The 26,168-nt window shown below is 35.7% G+C and overlaps 1 protein-coding gene across 1 annotated transcript in view; it reads right to left on the bottom strand.

The window, feature by feature from the left end:
• LOC104467892 (rab proteins geranylgeranyltransferase component A 1-like) overlaps positions 1-18,571 on the bottom strand; it is a gene marked incomplete at its 5' end in the record, with an annotated part of 40,167 nt that extends 21,596 nt beyond the window's left edge. Inside the window, 6 exons of the mRNA XM_010081861.1 lie at positions 7,707-7,932; positions 10,541-10,661; positions 11,337-11,453; positions 12,431-12,806; positions 17,110-17,234; positions 18,499-18,571. Of these exons, the coding sequence (XP_010080163.1) occupies positions 7,707-7,932; positions 10,541-10,661; positions 11,337-11,453; positions 12,431-12,806; positions 17,110-17,234; positions 18,499-18,571 (1,038 nt within the window). The remainder of the gene's footprint in view (positions 1-7,706; positions 7,933-10,540; positions 10,662-11,336; positions 11,454-12,430; positions 12,807-17,109; positions 17,235-18,498) is intronic.
• Positions 18,572-26,168: the final 7,597 nt, after the last annotated feature.

The raw sequence follows: 26,168 nt of genomic DNA, 5'->3' as shown, positions 1-26,168 counted from the left end.
CACCCTTAAATTACAGACTTACCCTCAGTTCATTCTCAGAACTACAGAAAAGACTCGGAAAACCGTATCACGTAGTTTCACACAAAAAAAGTAATTTTTATTTCTAGCATATAGTTTGTCTTCTACTTTCTAAAATGCATGGAGCGATTACTCAAAAAATTGAATATTTTTCTCCCCAGCTGTACAGTTTTTAATAGCAAAAAACTATTTGCTTCCCTCCTTAAAGACAAATACTGCATGTACAGCACAGCAAGCTTTGGAGAAAGATCAAAGAAAAGTATGCCAAGTGCTGAATTAATGAATTGTCCTCTTTCCATTTATTTTTACACACGGAGCAAGTTGTGACCTGGTTCTTATGTTAAATTCTGTGTTCACTACTAATAGAAGAGCCATGTTACTAATAACCCTTGTAGACGAGTTTTCAGAGTCTAAGAGTGGTGGAATAGTAGCTTAGTTCTAGCCACTAAAAAATTCCTTAAATAAAAAAATAGAGCCCAGTTTATCTAATAATGCACTTGAAAGTCATTAACACCCCAGAAATTTGCTGTAATTATGCATACTTGTTAGCTATCCTCTTCTACAAGCATTCAACTATGAACCTAATTTCCCATTTTCCACATTTAAAATAACCAGAGAACAAAAATCTTTGTTTAAGAAATAACGAAGTTGCACAAATACAATAACTGCAGAAAAAAGTTCTAACACGTGTGCGTGGTTATTTGACAAAAATTTGCTTAGGAATAGCAGCTGCTTAGCTTTAAGTAATTTCTGAACCAGAAGTCTACTTCTGAACCACAGCACTGCCTGTGAATAGAAGAGTTTTGGTTCAATACCACACTCATAGGGGTGACATGAATATTAAAGCACTGTGGAAATTTTAAGAAATCACTGCACAGAATGAGAAGAAAAAAAAAAAAGAAGTTCAGTGGTTTCTGTACTACTGTGATGGTAGATAACTACAAAGCAGCCTCTGAAGACTAATCTCTATGGAAGGTGAAGTATGAGACCTGTCTGGTTCTAAGTTCTATTGACCTTGTAAGAGAAGAAGCTGTTCCTCGCACAAGGTCGTTTAGCTGAAATTATACAACAGTTCTGCCCTCAAAGAACAGCTCGGGAGATCAGGACCGTAGGGCAGACACACAAAAATGAGCGACTAGAAACCAGTCACTAAGCATTAGCTCATCTATAAAACCCATTTATGTGTTCTCTGCCTCCAGAAACGACATAAAAATTCAAGTTATCTTAACCCTCAATTAAATTCAAGGACTATTTTACTCATTTAGCAACTTTCTGGAAGCTACCTTTGTCTTCTAGTTTAATGAAAACGGACTCTGCTGAATTATATCTGCATTTACATCCCAGATTCACTCCAATCATAAACATTCACGTCATTTCCATGGATCTTCTGATAATGCTGTGACAAATTCTGTGTCCGAGTCATAATTCTCAGGAAGAATATATAAGCCAGAATCTGCACATCCTCACACAAGCAGAGAATAATTTACTCTTTAAGAGACTGTTAAGAGATAAGACCAAATAATGTATTAGATATACTTCCTTCGTATTATTATCATTGTTTTTTCATTACTAAACCATAATTACTGAAATGTCACCTCATTATAGCATTTGTATTTTGTGCTTTTAAGTTTCAAATGTATCTGCAAAACGAAGCTAGAATGATCAAGAATGAGAGTAGGACAGTGTCCGCTGTTTTCCGCCTTTTTTCAATATGTAATGTTACATTTCTTTTTCCTAAACCACAGGGTATATTCTAACCTCTGTTATAAATACAATTCCTTGACTGAAAACTTTTCCATGCCTAGTTAGAGATCTGAAATCAATACACTTTGACAACATTCATATGATTCAGAGGATCCCATGTGATATACTCTAATGACTGAAGGCCTTCACGAGGTATAAACTTCTGAAGAACACTGTAAAATAAGAAGGAGCAGAAAAGCTCTCATCTTTATAAATATTTTTTTTAAACAAAGAACTGACATCTCATTGAGAAGACAGATAAAATCTAAAATGGGAAGGTGCTGTCAAAGTTTCATACACTTAAAATGCATTTCACAACAAAGGTTATTTCCAAATTAGAAGTCTTTTCCTGTCAAATTCTGAGAAATAATGTGGGCAAGGACACAAAAGCATTCCATAGCTTTATTAACGACAATGCTCACTGATCTGTGAATAACCTGAAAAAAATGAAGATTATTGAGTTACTTTACCAATCTGTCCATCCATCACCAGTGAACAGGTCTCAGAATGATGGATTATCTCACTTCCCTGATGTTTATCCCAAGAGTTTCTCCTTAGAGAGAAAAACAAACAACTGATCGTACAAACAGTCACGCTAACTACGCTTGCCCGTTTTGCATTCATCTGCCAACAAAGTGAAGAAAAATATATCAGGTTTATCTTTAAAAGCCAAACTACATCAAAAGTTTTATTACTTCACTGAAATGCAAGTGAAAACAATTATGAAGAAAACAGCATTACAGCTACTCTTAATATTCAGTATTTTAGTAAAAACCAAGTAATACTGACAAGCTGTCAGCAGCTGTAAAATAAATTTTCAGGTCCAAAGACACAGAATAATCTTAAGTGATAAGAGTTACATAAATATGAAAATTACATATTTTGAAATGTAGGACTGAACTCATACCTCAGATACAGGCTATGTTTTTAAATCACCCGTGATTCTTTCACACTGCAAATCTGTCATATCTGATCATCACAAGGAACTAACACTGTTTGAATTTCTCATTAATATGCAAAATCATACAATTAACAGACAGATGTTATTCATACTGCTTACATGTAGAGACATGACACTCATGTACAGATTCAAATGAAAAAGATGTTACACTATATTTTTAATATATCTGTTCTAAGTGCTTATTACAGTCAGGTTTCCTAAAGTCCAGTCTTGATTTCAGAACACTAAAACCTTCCTAAAGATTGTAACAGGGACAATAATTGGAAATGTTAAAGTACCTGAGACTACCTCCAAAGCTTCGACATTTGTAGCAGATAATAGCTCAAATGTAAGGGGAAAAACTGATTACTAATTTTTGAAATATATACAGGAAGCTTCCAAATCAATTACACAATCCATCATATCTCAGCCTGGACTCTTAATCTTCTTGTAAATACAGGGATTGAAAGAGATGAACCATCTCAATCAGATCTTTCCTCCATCACAAAATTACTACTGTCACTGGCACTGACACAAAAATGACTCATTTCAGCCAGAATCTGTAGCAACTACTAAAAAAAGGTGACACTGCCCACCCAATACATACACAATGTAAAAGTTCAAAGCCTTCTTATAGGAAATGCAAGTCACTAACTGGCTCCCCATGAAAGTCAGTGAATCACTAATGCCTACGGCAAAGCAACTGAAGACACTTTACCATCTCAGCACCTATCACCACAACCACATGGCGATTCTTGGATGACTCTTAATGAAGAAAAAAAAGACACATGATGCATCACCCCCCAGAACCTTTATGAGATGACAGACGGCATACTGTCTCCAATTCCAATGGGAAAAAACTGCACTATTACTTCTCAAAAAGTCTTCTTTCTATTTGGTTCATATTTGCAAGAGTCCAGAAAAAAGAATCTGAAACCAAACTGAAGAGGAACTATGCACGGTTTCCCCCAAAATTCATTTCAGAAAGCAAGCACTGAGAAAAACCACAGAAGTGAGGCTGCAGCCTACAACTGACTTCTCAGCTGCCATTCATTAAACACTGGTCACGGGTGAAGAGAATCACAACTGAAAGCTTCCAGAAAGATTTCCTCTCAAAGGAAAACTGAAAATAAGATGCGTATTTCACTGAGCTGAATTGTACAAGTGAACTATCTGAAACAATATTTGTAAAACAGCACTTCCAAACACTCTCCAAAACCACAAATGACTCAAAAAGTTTTTGCTTCTCAAAAACTGGAAGGAATGAAAGGAGATTCACGTTACGAAAGAGGAATTTTGTACAACATGCAAAAGCTATAAGGAAAAACTTGTCTTACTATGACTTGCCTCTTCCTTAGCTTAAATCACGTCTCCTAGTTCATAGAAGAGTTAATGTCCTCATATTTGACAACTATTTCAGATTTTTAAGTCAAATATCTTTTTTCTCCCAGTTACAAAGGAAAATTTTAACATTAACCTCCTACATCAGAAACTATTTGGGGTATTTCCCAATGTTTTCAAAAAACAGGAAAAAACCCATCAAAATCACTCAATATTCTAAATGTTGTATCACTGAAGCCTTACAGTTTACAATGATGCCCAATTATAGTTTTTCTTTAGTGACACTTTTTCAAGAAAATGAAAGCTGTATCACACATTGGAAACAAACATGTTAACAGCAAACTGCAAAACACACATTGGTTTCCCTAGCTGCCTTACATGTTGAAGTTTTGCCATCATATGTTTATCATAGCAAACGTAAAGGGCTGCTTAATACTATTGCTTCATTACAAAGGAAGAGACATAACAGCTTCGTACCAAGAAGTTTGAACCAAAGGAAGCTGTTCCACAGCCCAGGAGAAGTTTTGCTGCTCGTCAGCTCGGAATGGCATGAAGCTTCCAATGACCTTCCTTGTACCACGAATCCAATTTATGGAGATAGAAATCTCACATCTGTACCTCGACATATTGGGAAGTACATTACAGTGATATAAAAGTTCAATTTTCTCTCCTAAACCATACCTGTTTAAACCAATAAAAAACTAACACCGCTTTTACTCACTCAAGTGTCGTCAGCAGTTATAAAACGTTGTACTGTTTATGCAGAATTCATTTAGAATGCAAGGATGTGACTTACAAATGTCTTTGACTCATTCACATAAATATGCATGCATGCCATTTATAACAGTAGCCTTGATGAGAACACACAGTGTAACTGGCTGCAAGAAACGCTTAAGAGGTTTACATTAAAACAGAATATAGAACGGTGGTTAGAAATCACAGAACAGGTGACACCTTCCTCTGATAACCTGGTGATAAAAACTGTAGGGTATGATGTATAGGTTGTGGCACTACCACTTTACTATCCCGTCTGAACAGTACTCTTCAGATACTGCTCGGTTTCAGCAAGACATAATACGCAAGGCAGACAACATATAAAAAATGTAATTAATCTCAAAAAAACCTGTGATTGCCTCCTAAATTGTTCACTTAAAACCAAGGACATTTAGACTTTACTTTGTATTAGAATGTTTGTAATATAAGCCTTTATAATTATTTCTTGGTTTGACAGGGTAATTTGCTTCAGCTATTAAAATACTGTCCTTATTGTAAGACACACAATTAAAAAAAACCAAGCACTAAAATGTGGTTATCAATGGGCATAAATAGAATGTTCAGGCCATCTGAAGAATTACGGTGATCACAGAAAGATTTTCTGATAAGAATATTGATAAGACTTCTAGACACCATCGTTGCTAACTCTTGAAATACATTGCTGTTACAGATCAGAAAATTACATGTGCTGGCTATTGAACAAAGTAAAGCCAAAGGGCTTTCAAGAATACAAGATAAATGATATTGAGAAAAACCTACAGTGGAAAAAAATAGAACTAAAATCCTAATTTCTATTTTAATTATTAAATCTACTTTCCCCCCTAGGTATTTGAAGCCAAGGAAGGTCTAATTGCAAAATTCGTGCTACTATCACAGCTCTGATCATCTTTTGATTCATTAATCTGTTGGTCACATACAGATATCTGGTCCCACATGAAGTCCTGTAAAGACAGGAAGACATCCATAAAATCTATGAACACAAGTCGTATTGCATGACTGTGTCCAGAGTACTTACCTAAAACCAATTCTTTTTCACAAATTGTCTTTCCCAGCACCTAATTACCTAAGTCCACATTTTTTAAAATCTCCACACAAATACCGTTCAAGGCACAGATGAAAGACTATTGACAAAAGATGAAGTCACCAAATAACATTTCTATTCAATATAGTACAGAACAATGGGTAACTGTCTAATGAACTAATGGAAACATTAGGTAATCTATGGATATTCGTCATACAGGACAATTCCACATGGCCTTCATTAGCTGCTAAGGCCAAATAAGACCTTCCACAATCTGGCCAGTTGCTGGTGTCAACCAGCTCCTTTATAGATATCTTCCACGAGCTATGATAATTATTTCAGAATGTTTCCATCAACGTATAATTGTATCCATCCTACACACTGCCAGATAGGCTCAAGCTGCTAGGGCCATTCTTCTAGAAGTAATTTAAGTACTGGTACAGAGAAGAAAACCAGAATCTATCATACAGACAAGACAGGAAGATGATGTCCACCAGCATGCTATAAACCAGAATTTCTTAGTAGTAGCACACTTGTAAAAAGCAGAACTTGTGCACTAACAAAAAAGAAAGCAGTAAAACTTCACACTGATAGTTTAAAAAAAAAAAAATATATATATATATACACAAATATATCACTCAGAAAACAAAATGGTCTCACCATGCAATACTGCTTTTTTAAAACAGAGCTAATGTTTACTTCAGACCTACAGGTTACTACATTAAAAACCCACATAGAGCAGATGGAAAGGCTGCTTGCCAGCAAAAGAAAAGACTAAAAAAAACCCTCAGCCTTTTAAAAGCCAGTTGAACTGTTGGAAACAACTGAAAATTAAAACCGCCCACCCTCTGCACATGTATTCTTTATGGTCCCTGAAAGCATTCGTCAACAACTCCTTTGCTAGAACTACGATCCCTAGCACACCTTGGGGGTCACGCTAAAGACGACATTCTCAGTGCTCACAGTTCAAGTGAAGGGGTTGAAGTGGATGTTGTTTTATCCTGAAATCAACAGGGTTTTTTTTTGTTTTAATTACTGTCTAGGGCTCAAACAGTGGAGAACATATGGCTGCTGTTTAAGATGTTGCAATGTAAAGCTGCCGTCTGTATAGAGTTCAGTGTAATAGGGCTTCATGATATCTCTTCTGCTGTTCAAGTCATAGGTGGCAGCTCGTGGTCCCTACAGATCTACAAAATGATGCAAAGAGAATAAGGAGATGATTTTACACCAGTTGCCCTGTTTGTATAAGTCTGTGATGTAACAAAGGTGAAAGAACTACACAATGGTTTTTATTTAATAATAAACTGGACACGTGGCACAATTTTGCTTCTTTCAGAAAAATCCAGTTTGTTATTTAATATCTACCTATGAACGGTAGATGCACTCTCAGCATTATTTAGTAACACAAATTGAAAACATTTATCTTCCTGTAACTTCAGGAAGACTAAACCACAAATTTTCTCAACCTACCAAAATACACAGTCATGCTTTTGGACAGACACCTCTCCAAGTCTCCTCTGTCAATTTTAAAAAGGGATAGCTATGTACAAGTTAAATTACCTCCTTCTTATTTCCTAGTCCTTACTTCCATAGGCATCCACCGCAACACCCAGCTTTTACAAGTTGCATTTGTAACACAATTAAAATTGTTTCCAATTATTAGAGTAGCATAATTTCCAAATATTTTCTTTTTTTTTCTTTTTTTTTCTTTTTTTTTGTGGGGAGGAATTTCATAGCCAATTAAAATATAAAGCAAATAAAACCAACATGAAATTGTTAACAAGATGATTTCTATTGAATAATATCTATCAGCACTTGGTTACCAAGGATTTCCTTTTTGAAGGCAGTATTAGAAAAAGTTAAGCTTACCTGCAGAAACACTGTGGGATCTCTCCTTGACCATAGAGAGGAAACAAAAATGGTGTATTGCCATAGCGGCCAAGACACTGAAGAAATTTTTTTGTTGCCTGAAGACCTTCAAGAGTGCTACAATCAGCCTCCGAAACCATTGCAATGGAGTGAAGAATGAAGTGCTGCAAGCTGGGTGTTAACTTCCGTGTTCTTAAGAACTCAGCAAACGTACCGCTCTCATAGTCTGAGGAAAAAATAAAATTAGGTAAAGAGTATAGTATAACAGTTGTGTTTTCTTCCATGCTTCAACTTGAACAAGTCCTTTTGTATTTAAATAAACAAAATCACCTGAGTTTTTCAACAAACATCTTGCTGAAAATAGACAATCCAAGTCAACAAAGTAAGAATTTTTACTCCCATAAAGTGAATTCTCAGAAGACAGAAATATCACTCCATTAAAATATTTCAAAATAACGCAAATCTATTATATAGGTCTCCAACAGTCTAAAAAGCAGCCTCTAAATATGGCTTCATCTGTTCATTATGTTAGACTTGATCTAAACTCACTTATTAATCATCTGAGAAAAGCGAGCAGCTGTGGACAAAAACCCATTGACGTGCCTTGGGACGCTGTTTCCTGTGAATTACCCAGAACGTGATGCCCGAGCGACACCCATTCAAGAACAGCACTGCTGAATCTATACTGATACAGCTGGAGTGTATATTTACGTGCAGAGAAGCCATTCGCATAGTGCCTTAACCCAAAGATGAGAAGGTGCACTATTTATTTCAAATTGGTGACTTGCTCGCAACAAACAAGCATGGATGAGACACAAAGCCAACAGGGCTGAGGAAGCGCATCTCCCCTTTAAATGAATACGATTGCTGACACATTTTGAAATCCAAAGAAACGCAAGCCTTTCAGGAAACGAGGAAGCGCATCTCCCCTTTAAATGAATATGATTGCTGACACATCTTGAAATCGAAAGAAACACAAGCCTTTCAGGAAATGTTTAACGCAAGTGCTGCATGTCATGGATACACCTCTGAAAAGTTTTAAATCACTTAAGAACGATATAACTTTTGCTGCATGTCATGGATACACCTCTGAAAAATTTTAATTCACTTAAGAACGATATAACTTCTTTTTCCAGGAAAAGACTGTATTTAAACAATAGCATACTTTCATTCTATTTAGAAATCTGCTCTTAAGCTTATTTCAGTCGTGGATAAATTCCTAAGTAGTTCTGAAACACTTCCACCAATGCCGAGACTAGGATTATCATGCTATATATTCTGTTCCAGAGTCAACCACTGTTTTATTACAAAACGATCTTACCACCCTTTGTACAGCCATGCAGCAAGTCATGTGACAGAGGTTTTTTGCTTTATCTTTCTAAAAAAATTTCTCAAGTTTTTCATCACTTCAGACTTCTTACCCAAGTCCAAATTTCACAGAAAAAAGCTTTAAAAAAATTCTCCACCATCATGAACTCCTCCTATGAAAAGTCTGCCTTCCCACGAACGTAATGATCTCACCAAGAGCAATTTTATATTTCTGAAGTCTGACTCAAAATATTCCCAATTATTTCCCAGGATATTTTAAAATGCAGGACCAAAATCTGTTTAACTGTCTCTGGAAGTAAATTAAATCTAATGTCACTTAGGTACATGAATCAATGGATTCAGTTAAAATTGATGTGGCATCTCCTTTTTTTACTTAGAAAATTTTCTAAATAGCACCTATGTTCTCACTCTGAGCACCTTCATTTCTTCCAGCAACAACAAACACAAAATTACCTGTAATTCATAAACCACTTCAGTCTAATGAGTTTTAACCCCTTCAGGATTTTCTGGAGTTCATTACAGACTCTTTCTCCTAATCTGATCAGATCATTCTTGATACTGAACAATTCTCTCCTGCATATGTCTAAAAAAATTTTCTCTGATGTTTGCACCTAATCTAAGGGTCTTGTTCAAGTAATTGAACCACTACCAGTATCTTAACAACTGTTTCTTTCTAACACTAGATTCTTTCAAAAATACTGCCTAGACAAGCTACTGTCAAGCTACAAAAGCACTGATATGCTTCAGTCTGAAACTTACATCAATAGTTTAACTATTCCTCTTTCCTCATTATTTCTTTTTGACAGAGTTCTCCTTTTTTGCCTTAGTTTACTTTTAGACTCCAACAACTGAGAACATCACTTCATTCTCTGTAGACCTGAGGTGCATAAATCCAAAGCAGAGCGCGGTTTTTCATCACCTTTCTTCTGTTAGCCAATTTTCCTCTTTGACCTGATGCTCATTATTCTTCACACATAAGGGCTCAAATCTATTCAGATTTTCTCTTGTCTAAATAAGCCAACAGTTGATAAAGGCACTTTGAACTTGCCCTCTGCAACTAAAAAGGCATTAAATTACATTTACTTTCAAAAGTTAAAAAATTCCATTTTCTCCATTTCTGATTTTGTTCTAACATATTGTGAAGACTTACATATTAACCAAAAAAAGGGAAAAGAAAAATCAGGTACATCACACCATATTGAAAAATCCCTGGGAGGGGGAAGAAAACACCTAAAAAGGATAAAAAATATTGTGCAACCTTGCTGCAATACAAAATTTTGCTGTTAAAGAAAAACGTAAATAATAAATGATGTGGGAACTAGAAGAGCAAGTGCTTAAGAAGAAGAATTTAACATTGAAGTGAAAAGGTCATGAAAAGGTCAAAGCATACTTTGAAAATGAATTCATAAAAACATATTGTGTGAAAACACCAGAGAGCTATCAAAATTGTGCATAACTGAATGAACTCGTAAGAAGAGAGTGTACACTGCTCAAAGAAACACTACCTTTGTATTCATCGGGGTGTTGTTCATAGTCCAAACAAAATGTCAAAAATTTCATTAGCATTCTCTTTTCCACCATAGCAAGCTGTCTGCTGTTGAAGACATCTGCTCTAGAACAAGGTACCTGGAAAATATTTTTTAATCATTTCAGTTTCTTTCCATACTCTGGATAGGAAAAGCATCAAGCAACATGATAGTCTGATTACTTAACAAATATTTTCAATCACTATTTTCTATTATAGTTATTTTCTTACATACTTCTTTCCATTATTTTTTTACAACTATAATAAAAGTAGCCAATTTTCCACAATAAAAATATTTTAAAATCTTTTTCAGCCTCTTCCCCTTTTTATTTCCCTTCAATTTCACTTGCATCGCTGACTGCAGAGTTAATCAAAAGAGTTTGTATTAAATAACTGTGCCAAAATCTTCTGCTGCCATTATCATACCAATGGCATCTCTTGATTTGTCTCTCTGCTACTTACAAGTCTATGCTAGGAATCTAAAAACCTAAAACCTGTGAATCTTTAACTGCCAAGTCAATCATGGTCTAAATATTTGACATGAGGCAAAGATTTATGTCAATAATTTGCTGGACTGCACATGCTTTTTATAGCTGGGTTTTTTTTTCAGTATTTATATATATACAAATGCCTTGCAATTGCACAAATGAAATAAAAATCGTAGTCTTAAGAAAAAATACTAGCTTATTGTTACAAAACTCTCAAGAAACCAATTTCAAGTTTCTTGACATGAAAAAGATGAGATTAAACATATGCAACACATTATTTTACAATACCTGTTCTACTTTTCCTTCTCGAAAGGCAAGAATTCGCATCGCATTTTTAAACTCTGCATATCTGCTAACGTTCGACTTAATCAGAAGATCAATCAACAGACCTCGGGAGTAAAGCAACTGCGCAGTGAAGAAAAAAAGAAAACGGTGAGTAAAGAGAAGGTTCTTACACCAAAAGAAAACAGAGATACCAATGGCATCCATTTGTAAGGTGTTTGCTATAACTATTTACTTGTACACACAGTGAAGTAAAACCTGTATAAAAGAATATCAAGACGTAGTATGTGCAAAATATGAAATGAACTGAAACGACCATACAAATGGAGGAGACAAAACAGTCCACAGGAGAGAAAGGGAGAAGCAAGTCCATAGGAGAGAACGGGAGAAGCTCTCAGCCTGCTGCTCATTTAGTTTTATTAATCTGGGAGTCAAAGCCTTAGCCAATTTTTCCGTATTGTCAGCTTGGATAATTTCCTTGTATTGTACGCTATATCTCCTTGAAAACTGTATTTTACAACCTTCATTTCCTAATATCAGTAAAGTACATGATGCTGTCTATTTAAACCATCACTACTTGTTTCTTAAATTACCTGAAACGATAATGTTCCATTTTCTAAATGTAAATTCCTTAAACCCCCAGTTAAGGTTTAGTCATATTCTATTAATTCATAATCTGTCTACCTTTACTCCTCCTATAAGCTACAAATCTATTACGAAATATTGAAAGGACAGAAATGTAACTATTAACAGAAGACACACATCTGAATTGAAAACCATTGGAAATTAGTTTAAACATGCTTCAAGTCTTGTGGCCCTGAGTAACAGAATTTGCAAGATCACACAGGAATTTTCAAGATAAAGGTTTTCTGGAACACTAACTAGGAAACTACTAGAGAGTCTGTGTCTCACTGCCAGAGAGAAACCAATGCAAATTACTAGTCTTGCTTTGATGACTACTCCTCTGTCAGAACTTCTGGAATTCATCAAGAATTTTTTCCCTCAAAGGTACTGGGTCAGCCCTCTGCAACACTGAAGACTTTTAAAACTCCAGCATTTTAAGAAATGTATTCATATGAAAAGAGTCATGCAGTTCCTACCTTGGAAACTAAATCAATATTAAACCTTCTGCCTTCTCTAACAATTTGGGAATATGTAATTTTCTTTGGTTCTTGGGCAGAAGTTTCTGAGGGTGCAGCTTCAGCTCTTCCCGATTCCGGGGTGGACTCGCCTAAAGCCGTACTCTGTGAACTGCCATTCTCAGAGGTTATTTCCACGTCATTCCCTTCCACTGCACTTGCTGGCTCAGTGCCTGGAGCCTTTTCTGGTTCCCGGCTCTCCGCCTCCGGTAAGGCACTCTCCATCCGTGGGCACTCTTTTTCCGATTCCTGAGCAACTCCCTCGGCACCAGAGGCTCCAAAGACAGGCAGCTTTGGCAGTGCACCAGCTTCTTCAACATCTTCAGCTGAATCCTGACTGATTAAAAACATAAGGGGAAGAAGGGGAAAAAAAGTCTTTTAAGGAGTCTTAAAAACTTGTTTAAAGTTTTGAGTCAGTGCCAGAATGGAACCTTCAAGCATTTTTATGAAAAGCTTTAGAGCTTCTTTATCCTGGCCAAATCAGGTGTATTACCCACTAAAGAATTTCGGTTGTTTGGCTGCAAAGCTATAAGTCAAGAGGAGTATTTTTTGCTACGGAGAAAAAAAACAAACCAAAAAACCACAAACAAAAATTGGGGTTCTTATTTTACATGGACTCAAAAGATGGAATGAACTTAAAAGGAAAATCAAAACTCTCCTGGTGATAGACAACACAAAGCTACGTAAACAAAAGAAATGCAGCATTTTAATAAAGGAACAGTAAACCAATTTGGCTAGGTTTTTCCTATGGATTAAAAAAACCCTTTGAAATTTAAATGCAAAATTGCACTAATGTCCTTAAGCTCAGATATTTTAAGAATCTAACTCACTCAAGAAAACAGAAATGCTTTATACATGACTACTTTGCGACTATTATTATAGCAAGCCCACAAGAGAAGAAGGCAATTTTGACCGAAGTTTAAACAAAACTTTCAGATTACTTCTTCAACCCTGACCTTGCATTCTAACTCCTTGTTCAAGTAACAGACACAGAGAACACAGTTCCCTCCTGTAGCAATGTTATTTTTATGCAAGGGTTACAAATCTGTGCACGGTAGAGGAAGGCAGCCAGTCAAGAGGAGGGACATAACCACACAACATTTACTCTGCATAGTCCACTTCCTTTTCATGACACAATTCTTTAAAATTCCTCTTATAAAGCAGACTTCCACTTTTAATCTCATCTACTCTTTTTATCTTGAACTTCAATGACATCTACCTTAGAAACTAGTACTTTTGAACTTAGAATTTTAGTTTGTGCTACCAGCTGAGATGAATCTAATCAATGTCATTGTAAGTGAAGGGAGTTCAGCAATAATTTCACACTATCTTTTTATCTTCATACCACCAGCCATTAATGCACTGAATAAACAATTTAATCTTGGCTGAAAACTAATGAACGATGATTTTAAAGGTGACCTGCTAACATACAGGACAAAATTTCAATGACTAACAGGATGGTTAAAATTCACTGAACAGCAAGGAGTTATTCAGGATACATATAAAAATGCTCCTTGTAGGGAAAAAGAGGGAAAAAGCCCCCCGTATCCTTTAAAAGTTGTTCCTCCCTTAAGAAGCCAGGGAACTCACATGGGCTCATGAAAATAAGAGTTTGGAACAGGTCTCTCAGCTTGTGCACAGCCACCAGGAAGCACTTATTGCCCTGGGGAATACAGGAAATAATATAAGGAAGCACTAATGAAAGAAGCCTGTTTCTGTACATTAATTATGTCTTTTTGCTTCATATCGCAAGCACTAAATAACTATAAAATATCAAAGAAAAATTTAGTACTTTGTCGATTTTTTTAAAAAGTAATCTCTACTAAAAATACTAATTAAAGTCAATAAAGAAAAATTTAGTACTTTGTCGATTTTTTAAAAAAGTAATCTCTACTAAAAATACTAAAGTCAATTAAATTTTGGGGTTCTGTTTGGATTTTGGGGGTTTTTTTAGGAATTTGGAATGTGGCATTTGTGAAAACTGCAAAAGCTGTTGCCATTATTGCAATAACTAAGAATGAAGCTCTTATTTAACCCATCCTAAAGCTTTTTATAACACAAAAAATCAGAGGCAAGTTTTCTTTCTACCTTCTCCCAAGCTCAATGTACAGTCCAATCTCTTTTTAAACACATTTGATTGTTACTTTTTAAATCAAAATAAAATTTGGATTCACGATACATCGTCTTTTTTTTGTCTGAAAAGCAGTGTAACAGAAATGTTATATTTACATATTTTAAATCTCTGTTCAATTCCTGATAATGAATACGAAAATCTACATGATTTGCAGCTCTACAGTTTTCATAATGAAACCTAAAAACTGTATATAATCTAAATTCATGACATCCTTCCTATAGGAACAAATATCCCTGGATAATGTAAGAACTGTCTATAAAAATCTCTCAAAGTGAACTTTTGTACAGACAATTCTTCTCCTAATTCAGAAAAAAAATAATACATCTGCAGACAAATTGTTGTGTAAATTTAGAATATTATCTTCCACCATTCATCAATTAATGGTACTAACAAAGGAATATCTTAAAATGAATGTGCCTTATTAATGCCTTGTAACAGCAACCCCTTCAGATAGGTCAAATGAAAAATTGCCAACCAGTTGGTTAATTTATTCAGCACAGGTGTTCACTATTTATTTTTCAGCCATTTGCCTTTTTTCAATACAGCTTGTTGTAGACACAGTATTCTTTTCCTTTGATGGATGCACTTTGTTCTAAGGCCATTCATTTCAGATTTGCACTGTGTATATTATACTGCTACCCAGCTGTTTATTCTTTCAAAATAAATGTTTAATGGTTACTTCATAGGAGTTATAAAAGTTAAGCAAAAACAACAGAATCTAGCCAGAATGTGTAAATTGTCAGAAACACAATAATTGACTATCTCAGAAAGTTTTAAGTTATTTTGGAAAACTTTTTCTTTGCCAGGTTTATTAATCTTACTATTCTTTTTTGTGGGTTTTGTAGTTATTTTGGTGCTAATCAAGACAGATAGCATTGTACTGCCAGGCTAAGTTAAGTGCTTAAAAGTACAATCTTCTATTTTGTTCTGACTCAAGTATAATGCTCACTTCTATAAATTGTGACATCTGCGTGCTTGGGGACTCACTTTTGAGCTGGCCATCAGCCAACATCACATCTTCTTAGGAATATCATACACAAAGTTAAGATACTATGAAAGCTTTAATGTGATTTAATACTGGTTCTAAACAGCATTTATTGTAGCACCAAGATTACAATTACAATATTCAACTGATACTGCTTTAAAACAAACATAACATTTTATCTGCAACACAGTCAAGCACACATTTCTGCTCAGTATGGACCTTCGGAATTTTCTGAGTCTGCCTTCAGACTGTATTAGTATAATCACACTTTTTTTTAATTTTCTTCCCTACCTATGATGTTTACAGAAAGAAATGCATGTTTCTATATGAATATCTGTCAATGTTTCATTCAGCTACCTATGATATTATCTAAGGGACTCAAAGTTAAACTTACATAGCTATCCCAAAGAACCTTTCAGGAATTCAGAACAGTGTTTAGTTCAGTGCCAAATCCAAAGGATAAAAATGATAAATAAATACAAAGAAATAGTTCAGTTTTCAAGTGAAGCCCACACAATTTCCATTCATTATTGCTATGCTTACATGCTACTCAACATTACTGCTTCACAAGGTTACTTTTAGATGTTCTTCATTTTCAATAATACAACACTGTGAAAAGCTTACCTTCTGCATGGCTTACATACAACAAAGTATCATACTTCCATTTAAAAATATAAAGAAAAAATGAAGTTTGTATTCTGAACTTCTTCTAATGCAGACATACCTCTACAAATACCAAACTAAAAGATATGTACCACATACTCAGTTCTAAGATGGTATACTGTTCTTCACGTGCTTCTGCAACAAATACTCACAGAAGTAAACGTGTGTATTTCAAACTAAGCATGTATTTTTTGCATATTGTATGTAAAATAAGACCTGAGTTACCATACTTCAAAAAACAAAAAGAAGGTGACAGCCCAAAAAGACTCGTTATACTACTAAGAGCCTTTGACTGTGCAATCCCTCTAAAGCATCCTGGTAAGCACTGATTAATGAGTAAATTAAATCCACTGAACATAAAAATATTGAAGGGCAAATATTACTTTATCATTTTAGCATAATTAAGCCTTTTACAATTACAGTACTACTGTCCAATTGTCTTCCTACTCTTGTGTACTTATTTCATTTTACTATATATATATACACGTACTAACGAGTTTAACTTTTTACTACGAGAATAGCAGCTGCTAGTCTAAGAATGGAAAAATTTAATAAATGGTAGTGCGTTAACTACCTACTGCTAATAACACCTACAAACACAACACTTCTGTCTTCTACTCAGAAGTAAACTACCAACTCACAAAGTTGGCCAACAAATTATATTGCATCCAGATAAGACTGTTTAAGAAGGATGAGTTAGTTTCAACGAAGTGGAAGTGACTTCAACAAAAGCACAAAGGCATGAAGAACACTTTAGAGCTCATGGTTACTTTTTGAGACAACATGCAGTATGGCAGCATGGCGAAATGCTTGAGGCCAAAAGCACAATATGATTTTTATTTCTATATTTCTACTTACTCAGCAAAACAGAAATCTTCTACATGTTCAATAGTTTTATCCTTCTTGGTAAGAGAAATAACTTCTTCATTCTCAAGGATCAGTTTTCTCCAGTCTTCACATTCATCAGTGATATCTGCTTTTTGCTTCCAAAGCAAAATTACAAAATTACATTTTTTACTGTGCTAGTTGCTCTGGAACTATACATTTCTACAATCCCAAATAATGTGTTGTAACATCTTGCATAAAAAAAAAAAAAAAAAGAAAGAATCACATTCACTGTCTTAATGTTTTTTCTGTTCAGATTTTTTGAGTTTAGCAGTTTTAGTAGAGAGTTGAATATAACTTTGAATACAATGTACTAAGAGACAGGTTTGCCACAGTCAGGTTAGTTCCAAATTTTGTGAGAAAACTCTTTGAAAGGAGACTATATGAAAAAATACAGTGATTTGGGTATTAATCTGTCCACACAGAAATCTCTAAATCATACAACAGAACCCTGAGAATATTAATTTCTGACATTGAGCAACTCCGCGGACTAGGCCAGAAGGGAGCACTATGTAATAAATAGGCATGAGACTGAACTGAACAAGTTCCATCTTCTACGGACCAACAGGCTCATAATGTTTCAGTAAATAATACTAACATCCATTTGCTAATGTAGTCCAAGTGCTCAATCTCCTAAATAAACATCCTCTTCAGAAGATTCCTAGTGGACTGTCATGAATTAAATAAACTTTGGTCACTGAAAAAGGTGCTATCAGCATTAATCTTTTTGTCCTGTTCACAGGACATTTGAACAGAAGGATCCAACAAGTACCTTTCTCACAGTTAAAAAGAATCAGCTGAAAGCACACAAGAAAACCAAAAGGGACTGAAACATCAGAGAGTGGAAAATAGTCAAACAGGGAATGGAAAAGACCAAATTATCATTTACAGGAGGTGCTGGGAAAGGAATCATAGAATCAGAGAATGGTTTGGGTGGGATGGGACCTGGAAGCCCATCCAGTCCCTCCCCCTGCCATGGGCAGGGACACCTCCCACCAGCCCAGGTTGCTCAAAGCCTCATCCAGCCTGGCCTTGAACACCTCCAGGGATGGGGCATCCACAGCTTCTCTGGGCAGGAGTCCAAACAATAGTGAGCTGCTTGAAGATAAATTAAAGAACCCCAAAAGTATGACTGAGCACTGGACTGTCTGGTCTCAGATAATATTACTAACAAACCAGGCATATCACAGTCTCAGAACACCAGGCCAGATGGATAAGTCTTAATCAGTACCATTGGAAAGTAGAAACCTCTTTGATCTGCCACATTACCGAAGAGAAAGAGCATTATAATAATTATATTTTAATAAATTATGCAAACAACCAAGAATTAATTTTAAAAGAAGTAATTTGGGAAATTTTTACCTGATTTTCTTTAATCCAGGACAATAATCCTGAGAAACTAAAGCTGGCCCAGTTTCCACCATAGTAATTTCTCCTGCAAAGAAGAAACAACAGTGAAACATGATGGACAGATAGAACACAGCTTTTTCAGGTTTAAAGAAAAAACAACTAAGTTTGAGACATCGAAAATACTTCCCAGGGCAGATTTTACAGATGGAGAATAAATATTGGTATAACATTTCACAACTCTTAATGAGATGCAAAACTTCCATCTTCACTCATTTGTATGCATCTCTGACCAACCAGACTAAGGTCCAAAATCAAATTATTTGGAAAGTAAAATGACTAATGCTGAGAAAAGCACATGGGGTGCTAGGAGTAAAGGAAATTTAGATAATACTGCTTCTTGGTCAAGACTGACTCTACACCTCTAACTCAAACACGTGCATCACTACAGGCATCTTTACTCAGTGCGGGGCTAAGCCAAGCCAAGCCAACCAGTCTGCCAGTTTCAACTGAGTTCTCAGAAAAGCCAGCTCAGGTTTTTTGCAGCCATGCCACACTCCACAGTTTCAGGTTCTGGCAGGACCTAACAGCTTTGTGACAGGAGCATTGCTATACTGCGTCTGATTGAAGCCGATTCAGAAGTTAACGTAACTGCATTGCACACCATGGCTAAACTAACAGTGTTTCATGAGGTGGCTACGCAAGGGGTAAGTTAACTCAAACTGGGTCCAGACAGTAGAAACCTCATCCCTCTTGTCCATTACATCAGATGAAGGAAAGCTCACTACTGTTTATCTACTGCTTACAGAACAGATTTTGCTTTTTATAGATGGTTACGATGCTCTTACAAAATTCTTACTAAACTGCATATACTGCAGGTGGAGCCAAAGGAACTGGTTTGTACAAAATGATCACAGCTCCCTCAGTACTTTTCAGTTTATATTTACCACCTTCTGCCTTGAAAATATTCGTTTACTTCTTTTAAATCACAGAATATTAATAGTTCTGCTGTTAATCAGAGAAAGTCTCTGCTCCTCCATTTAAAATTTCTTCTATCAATATTTCTCTAAACATGAGTTGGATTAATTAGCTTTTCCTCTCACACATACCACACCTAAAATATTTAAGAACTCTGATAGGAAAAATAATAGAGCAATTAAATTTAAAAAAACCACTAGTTCTTGCAAAATAGAAGTGCCATTTCAGGATTTAACTCTGATTTCTGGCATGGCACGCTGGCACTTCAGAAGCATGAAAGAAACCAAAAATACCCCTTGAATGGAGAAACAATGTTATTGCATACACTAAGAAAACCAAAAACATTTAGGGAGGAAGCTAGTTTGGCATGTTACAGAATTATGCAAACACTGCTAAATCAAAATCTTATCATAACCTCCTCTACTTTTAACTTGTAAAGATAAGTGTGATGAAAGGGAAAAATTTAACTCAGGTTTGATTCTACTGTTTAAGTTGGGCTGGTTTTGACAAGGCTTATCGGCACTGAAAGAGACTTCATTAGGAGTGTCAGCCCCTTCACAGCACCGAGGGTGATGCTCCTACCAGGTTGCTTACTTAGCATATGAAGGACAGATGTCTGCTGAACAGCGCCTAATTGCTCCTGACTACAAACTGACCTAAAAAAGTCTTTCAGCCACTGCAAGGCAACAGTGAAGAACATAAAGAGGACATCTTAGCAAAGACAACAAAATCCAGCATTCACTGAATAAAAGGTGGCTTCAACAACCGAACGAGGACTGGGAGGACTGGCTCTGTACTTCAGGAGAATGCACACAGTCTACCCTGCAAATCTGTTACTCTAAGCAGAAGAGCTCTGTCTGCACATCTGTTACCAACCAGCAATTTCAACCACCTACAAACAGGAGTTCATACTTACTTCATTATGTGAATGACGTAGGTGAGGCTTAAAAAGTTATTGCTATTTGGTATCATACAGAATACAAAGCAATGAGGATTAAATACATTAAATGCCTGATTCTGCCAGATTTCAATCTGCAAAGCAGTAACCGATAGTTACACGCAATAATAACCTCCACCTTTGTTTTAGCTGTCGATGGTGCAGGTTAATTTCTTCTTAAGATGCTGCTGAATAAAAATTTCAATATCCATATATTATTTGCCACTTCCAGGATTTCCAAAGAACACAGCCAGGAAGCTTTATTTTTAAGGGAATCTGCTGCTTTAGTTGCAAATTTCCTTGAATATGGAATACAATCTCGCTGTCAGAGCAAGCAAGGCCATTGATCACTGAAATCGCAGAGAACACCTGCCTAAAATTAGAGCTGGGCTTCTTGAATCTATACCAATATAAATTCATACCAATTTAGGATATTTAAAATTAAAACTTTCTGGAAAAGAAAGGAAGATGTTATTTCCACAGAAAGTTACAAACGTGTATTTGTGAGCTGTCAGACATCTTTGATGTAAACATTCCTCTGTTCCTCAGGTGGGTTTTCCTTTGAAACTGCTTTTCTTTTTAAGCAGCATTGATGTGAATCAATCTTTTCAACAAAGCATTCTATAGTGCTGTTCTGAAGCTCAATCAGTTTTGAGAAGACAGTACGGCCTTTCTCAAATTGAAAATGAATCGCAGCTGTCCTTCCTTTCCTCTGGTGTCTGAGCACCTTTCCCAAGTTATGCTATACCCCCTCAAATATCAATCTTCTCTTGAAGCATCAACTTACATATTTTTTTTTTTCTCCCCTGGAATTTTAATTAGTTTACCTGCATTACATGATGAATCAGGAATGCTTAATTTCCTCATTCGAAAACACTAGAGAATGAAGGTAGACCAGACATGATTGCTGATAAAACAAGCAGAGCTTTTAGTAAAAATCTTGAAGAGGAATTCTGAAAAGAGCTGACTAATGATTTTTCAATTAAGAGACCTCTGTAACCAAATATTTTTGTTATAATTGCCCTGAAGATGAACCAAGGAATTCCTTAAGTAATGGTCAAGATCAAAGCCTAATTAAAGCTAAAATATTGTCCCAAAATCTCAAGGACTAAGCTCCCCTCTTCTCTTGCTATATTAGAAAACTATAAAGATGGATATTCTCTCCCTTTTTTAGGGTTATAATTCAATTATCCTCTAAGTAAGAACATTAAACATTTTGAAGCTGTAACACTACAGTTAGAAATTAATTTTTTTACCAAGTTAGCCAGGTGACAGATGTTTTCTTTTTCTACCATACGTTATTTCCTAGATGATATTTGCTCAAAACTTCTCCTGTACTACCTGGATTTTCATATGAATTAAAATACTGCTGCTTTTAGTTCACATCTTTCAAATTTCGAATCTGTAGTTCAGAGCTAACAGCAGAACAGCTGAGGCCATTTTTGCAAAGTTTTGGAAAGGTAGCCCAAGTACACTTTTACCTCTGCAAAAGCTTAATTCTCTCTTCTCCTACTAGTTCATGACTATTTCTCAGTTACCAACACCATTTTTTCTTCAAATACTTTGAAAGAATTAGCAAATCCCAGTCCAGAACACTGAAATTGCAAATTGTTTCCAACCAATTAACATTCTGGGAATCTGAACCAAGAGAATATCTAACACACTCTTTTGAAGAGACTGCAATTTGAGAAACACTTTTGAAAGCACAAGATACACAAGTAAAACATAAGTAAGAACAGAAAAAGTATTTCATGGACTACGCCTGTTAAGAAGATTGCCCTTCGCAGTGCCATGTCCTAACAGCCATAGTATAACAGTCAAAGCTGGTCATGTCTGAAGAAAAGTTGCTGATGCCTCACGATTCCTCCCAAGAGCTGCCTGTACGTGTCTGTCCTGCATTTGATCTTCCAGAATGAAGTCTTGAACCATCAGAGTAGCTGTCTTTTGCAAACGAAGTTACTGCCACATCGATTTTAAGGATCTGAACACAAAATGACTTCAGTTTCAAACCCATAAAGTTTCATGTGCTACCTATTAAGTACACAGTCACAGGTATTAAAAATTTCCATCCTGGAATAGTAATTGTGTTTTGGAGCATGAAAAGCATACTAAGCTTCCTTGCCTCCCAAGAGGAAAGGTTTAACCCAAACAGCTCTCGAGATCCTTCAGCTCAATGAAAGGGTGACGGTGGCCGTCACTTGTACTACATTACGTTACATCCCGGGATATGAACATGACTAAAGGTAATTACCAGGGACCAGCTGAGACCGTGTTTTACTCTCAAATACCTGTGCTATGAGATCAAAACCTAAAAAAAATTAAAATAAAACCAACTTTCTCAAAAAAGGTCAAAAAATAAAAGGTCAAATAATAAGAATTTTTGCCTAGGTTTCCTTACTGAAAGTTAAATAATTCCTCTTTTTTTTTTGCATGAAATTGACCTGCTTTGAGAAGCAACCTTTTCCCTCTCTGGCTGCTGTACTTACACAGCTACCTCACTTCAGAGAAGCTAAAGATCAAAAAGAAGGCTATAAAAGACACACATTGTATTACATTACATATTTTACAAGTTCTGAAAAAAAGTAGACTGACTGTCTATCAAAGAAGTGGAACAAACTACAAAAGCAACTATCTTGGGGGAGGTTCCAGGAAGGGTGGCCAGCATGCTTTTGGAAGCTCAGACAAAACAGTATTTTGGACTCAAATACTTTGAAGGCAAAGTAAGGTCAAAAAATACGAAAGGTAACAGGTGTCAAGAAGCAAGACAGGAGAAGTAGACAGAACAAACTGGGCACAAAGGAGTGAAGTGAAAATCCTGCATCTTGACATGCTTTTGCCTTTTAATTAAACTCTACATGGAAAGATAAATAAGTCAATGAGGAAGTAAGTATGCAGACAGTAAAATCTATAGTATACAAATGCTATATTCTAGATGCTGAAAATCAAATACCAAATGTAGCTTAGCATACCTCACCTCCAATTGCCCCATCCCCAGTAACCAAACTAGTCCATAACTATACAGACACATAACTATAAGAAGCACATAAGCCAAGGACCAAAAGCAGAAAACATAGCAAGCCATCAGGAGAAAGTTCTATGCATATGAACACCTAGTCTGGGAAGTATATTCAGTTCAAGTAATCAACTTTTAGTCTTGATCTACCTTTCTTCAGCAACTTCAAGTTTAAACCAAGTGCCAGTCTCCCCATTTTAAATTGCAAATTACTTTTCTACATCACTTAACAAATATCCTTGAAATTTCACATGTCAACAGCTCATTAATATCTACAGCAAATGTAGCTCTCTGAAAAGAACCACAGATTTTACGTTTATTGAGACAGATAGCTGGCACAGAGAAATACAGCTCCTTCAATTACTATTTGGCAGAAGCTAACTTGAGTTTAAAAACCGCCTACAGGAATTTATGGCAACACTGCAGTGAAGTGACTATTTTGAATAAGATTAGCTACTGTTGATGGCGATGCTTGGACAGTGTTGATAAATCAAACTTAGAACTTAGTATTTTATAATAGGCCACTTCAAAACTATCTTCCATAATCACCTATGCAGTATATTATGATAAATGCAAACATGGTTGGAGATTAAAAGTAATAAAATTATGTACACAAGGTAATGAGTGCAAGCAAACGATAAACAAAGACTTTATCCATATACATTTTCTATACCTTGTGCCTAACTTAACTCAGACCTTTGCAGAGGACAAAAGATTCATGGAAGTAGCACACCTAATACACACAAGTATTTCATTAACCACAAATTGCATTTTCTTATCCTCAGAAAAAAAAAACTTACATGATCCTTCAAAAAATGAACAACTTTTATTGTTAAAAAGTGATATTTGAATATTAACAGATTTTTTTGTTGATGAATTTTCAATCACACTGTTACCTCCGTAAAATGAAATTTGAAAATTCATCCAGAAATTAGTATATTAAACTAGACATACAGTAGATAAAATGTTTTAATTCAGATGACTCTCTGGCAGGCTTTCTAAGACTTTTCACTTAAAATTCAAATGGCATCAAGGTGGGGGTTTTCTGTTGGTTTTGGTAGGCTTTTTTTTGCCAGAGCACTAACAAACACAAAAAACAGACGGCTTGAAACACATCCCTATTTATGAGGAAAGGGCTGTACAGCATAAACTTTTTTTTTTTTGTCAAGATATGGATTCTAGAGCATGATACAGTGAGCCCATTAAAAATGGCAATTAATATGAGTGAAGAACACCTTGGTTAAGAACATCTTCTCCCAACCTTAACCTGCACTAGAATTGGAAAATAACTCCACAGGAGAAAGGGAATCAAATGGGAAGGCTTTTATTTTCACTACAAGAACAAAAGCACGTGTGAATGTAAATGAGCATCTTTAAGTGAAAACAGTAATAAACAAAATCTGTATTCCACCGTTCTAATTGCCTGGTTCTCTTGAGTTTTCTGAAAGGTTCTTCATCACAGCTAAAAATAGGCATGGATAAAAGAAATCGAAGTTCCACTGGCTAACTATTATTACAGATAGCCAATGAACATGAAAAATGGAAATAACAGTAGTGGTTCATTGAACAAAATCTAAGTAGTCCACCGGTAATATATGCATTAAGTTTAAAAAACAAACTTAACTATTTTATTTATTCTATACCTGCTTACTCTAAAAAAAAGGTTTTTAATATTTTGGTTAGGAAACTAATAGACAATTTAAGAATTACTGTGCCAAAATGTTTAAAATTAACTTACCCTTATACATTACACAGGAGGTCATTACAGTACCTTCAGTAAGATCTGCTCGACCTGCATCTAAACGCTCTTTCTGCCACTATGGCAGAACACCTATCGCATTTGCCAGTATTTCACTACTATGTTGCATACTTCTTTAAAATTATTACAATCTTAAGAGCTGTCTTTGTTTCAACTGAATCACTAGTTAATGTGGAGCATCAAGTACTGCCTTGCTGTGTACTATCCCACTGTGATGTAAAATACTAGAAAATTAGCCCATTTAAGGACTTCTTTCCTTACACTTTCTAGGAGGCCATAGTGCCTAAAGATTCATTAAGATAAATTCTTAATTCAAATGCTCTCCTCTTGATAAAAACTACTGACTGAAGTGCATCACCTGTCCTCACTCCAATCCAACATAGGAAGACAGAGACTTTGTGGGCAGTGTAACAGCCCACAAAGCTGAGCCATTGTAAATCATATTTCATGCAACCAAGTTAGTGAACTAGTCTTGCAAATTCTGAAATTGTGCATCACCTCCAATTAGAAATAAAGGAATAAAAAACTAGATCAGTCCTTTATAGGGCTGTAGGCAAAAGATTATGGAAGTTTAATCTTGAACTGATGATGTTCAGAGAAAATGAACAGCAGACAGCAGATCCTTCTTAAACTCCTGGTGCAAGACAGAACAAAAACTGAAAACAGGCCTGTCGTCTCTGGGAAAAGTCTCTAAAGCCAGGTGCTGGACACACATTGCATATCACAAGAGTTTTCACAGAAAGGCAAGAGCTCAAAAATGTGATGTAGAAAAAAAACCACTATGCCAGCCTTGTAATTTTTGGCGAATAAGTACTAACAATCTGAGCATCTACGCTCACAGCACTCTTGCTGCTACCACCACCTCAAAACCACCCATCCCACTTCTCTGAAATCCAGCAGGCACCAGCTAGAGAAGAGCCAACAGGCTGCCTGCAACCAGCCTCCACGTATAATTTTACAAGTTGTTAACAGAGTTACGATTTTACAGTTAAACACGT

The sequence above is a fragment of the Pterocles gutturalis genome, unplaced genomic scaffold (assembly GCF_000699245.1).
Source record: "Pterocles gutturalis isolate BGI_N339 unplaced genomic scaffold, ASM69924v1 scaffold3009, whole genome shotgun sequence".
Taxonomy (NCBI): Eukaryota; Metazoa; Chordata; class Aves; order Pterocliformes; family Pteroclidae; genus Pterocles; species Pterocles gutturalis.
Note: the sequence above shows the minus strand (reverse complement) of the source record. Positions and strands in the feature narration are given on the sequence as shown.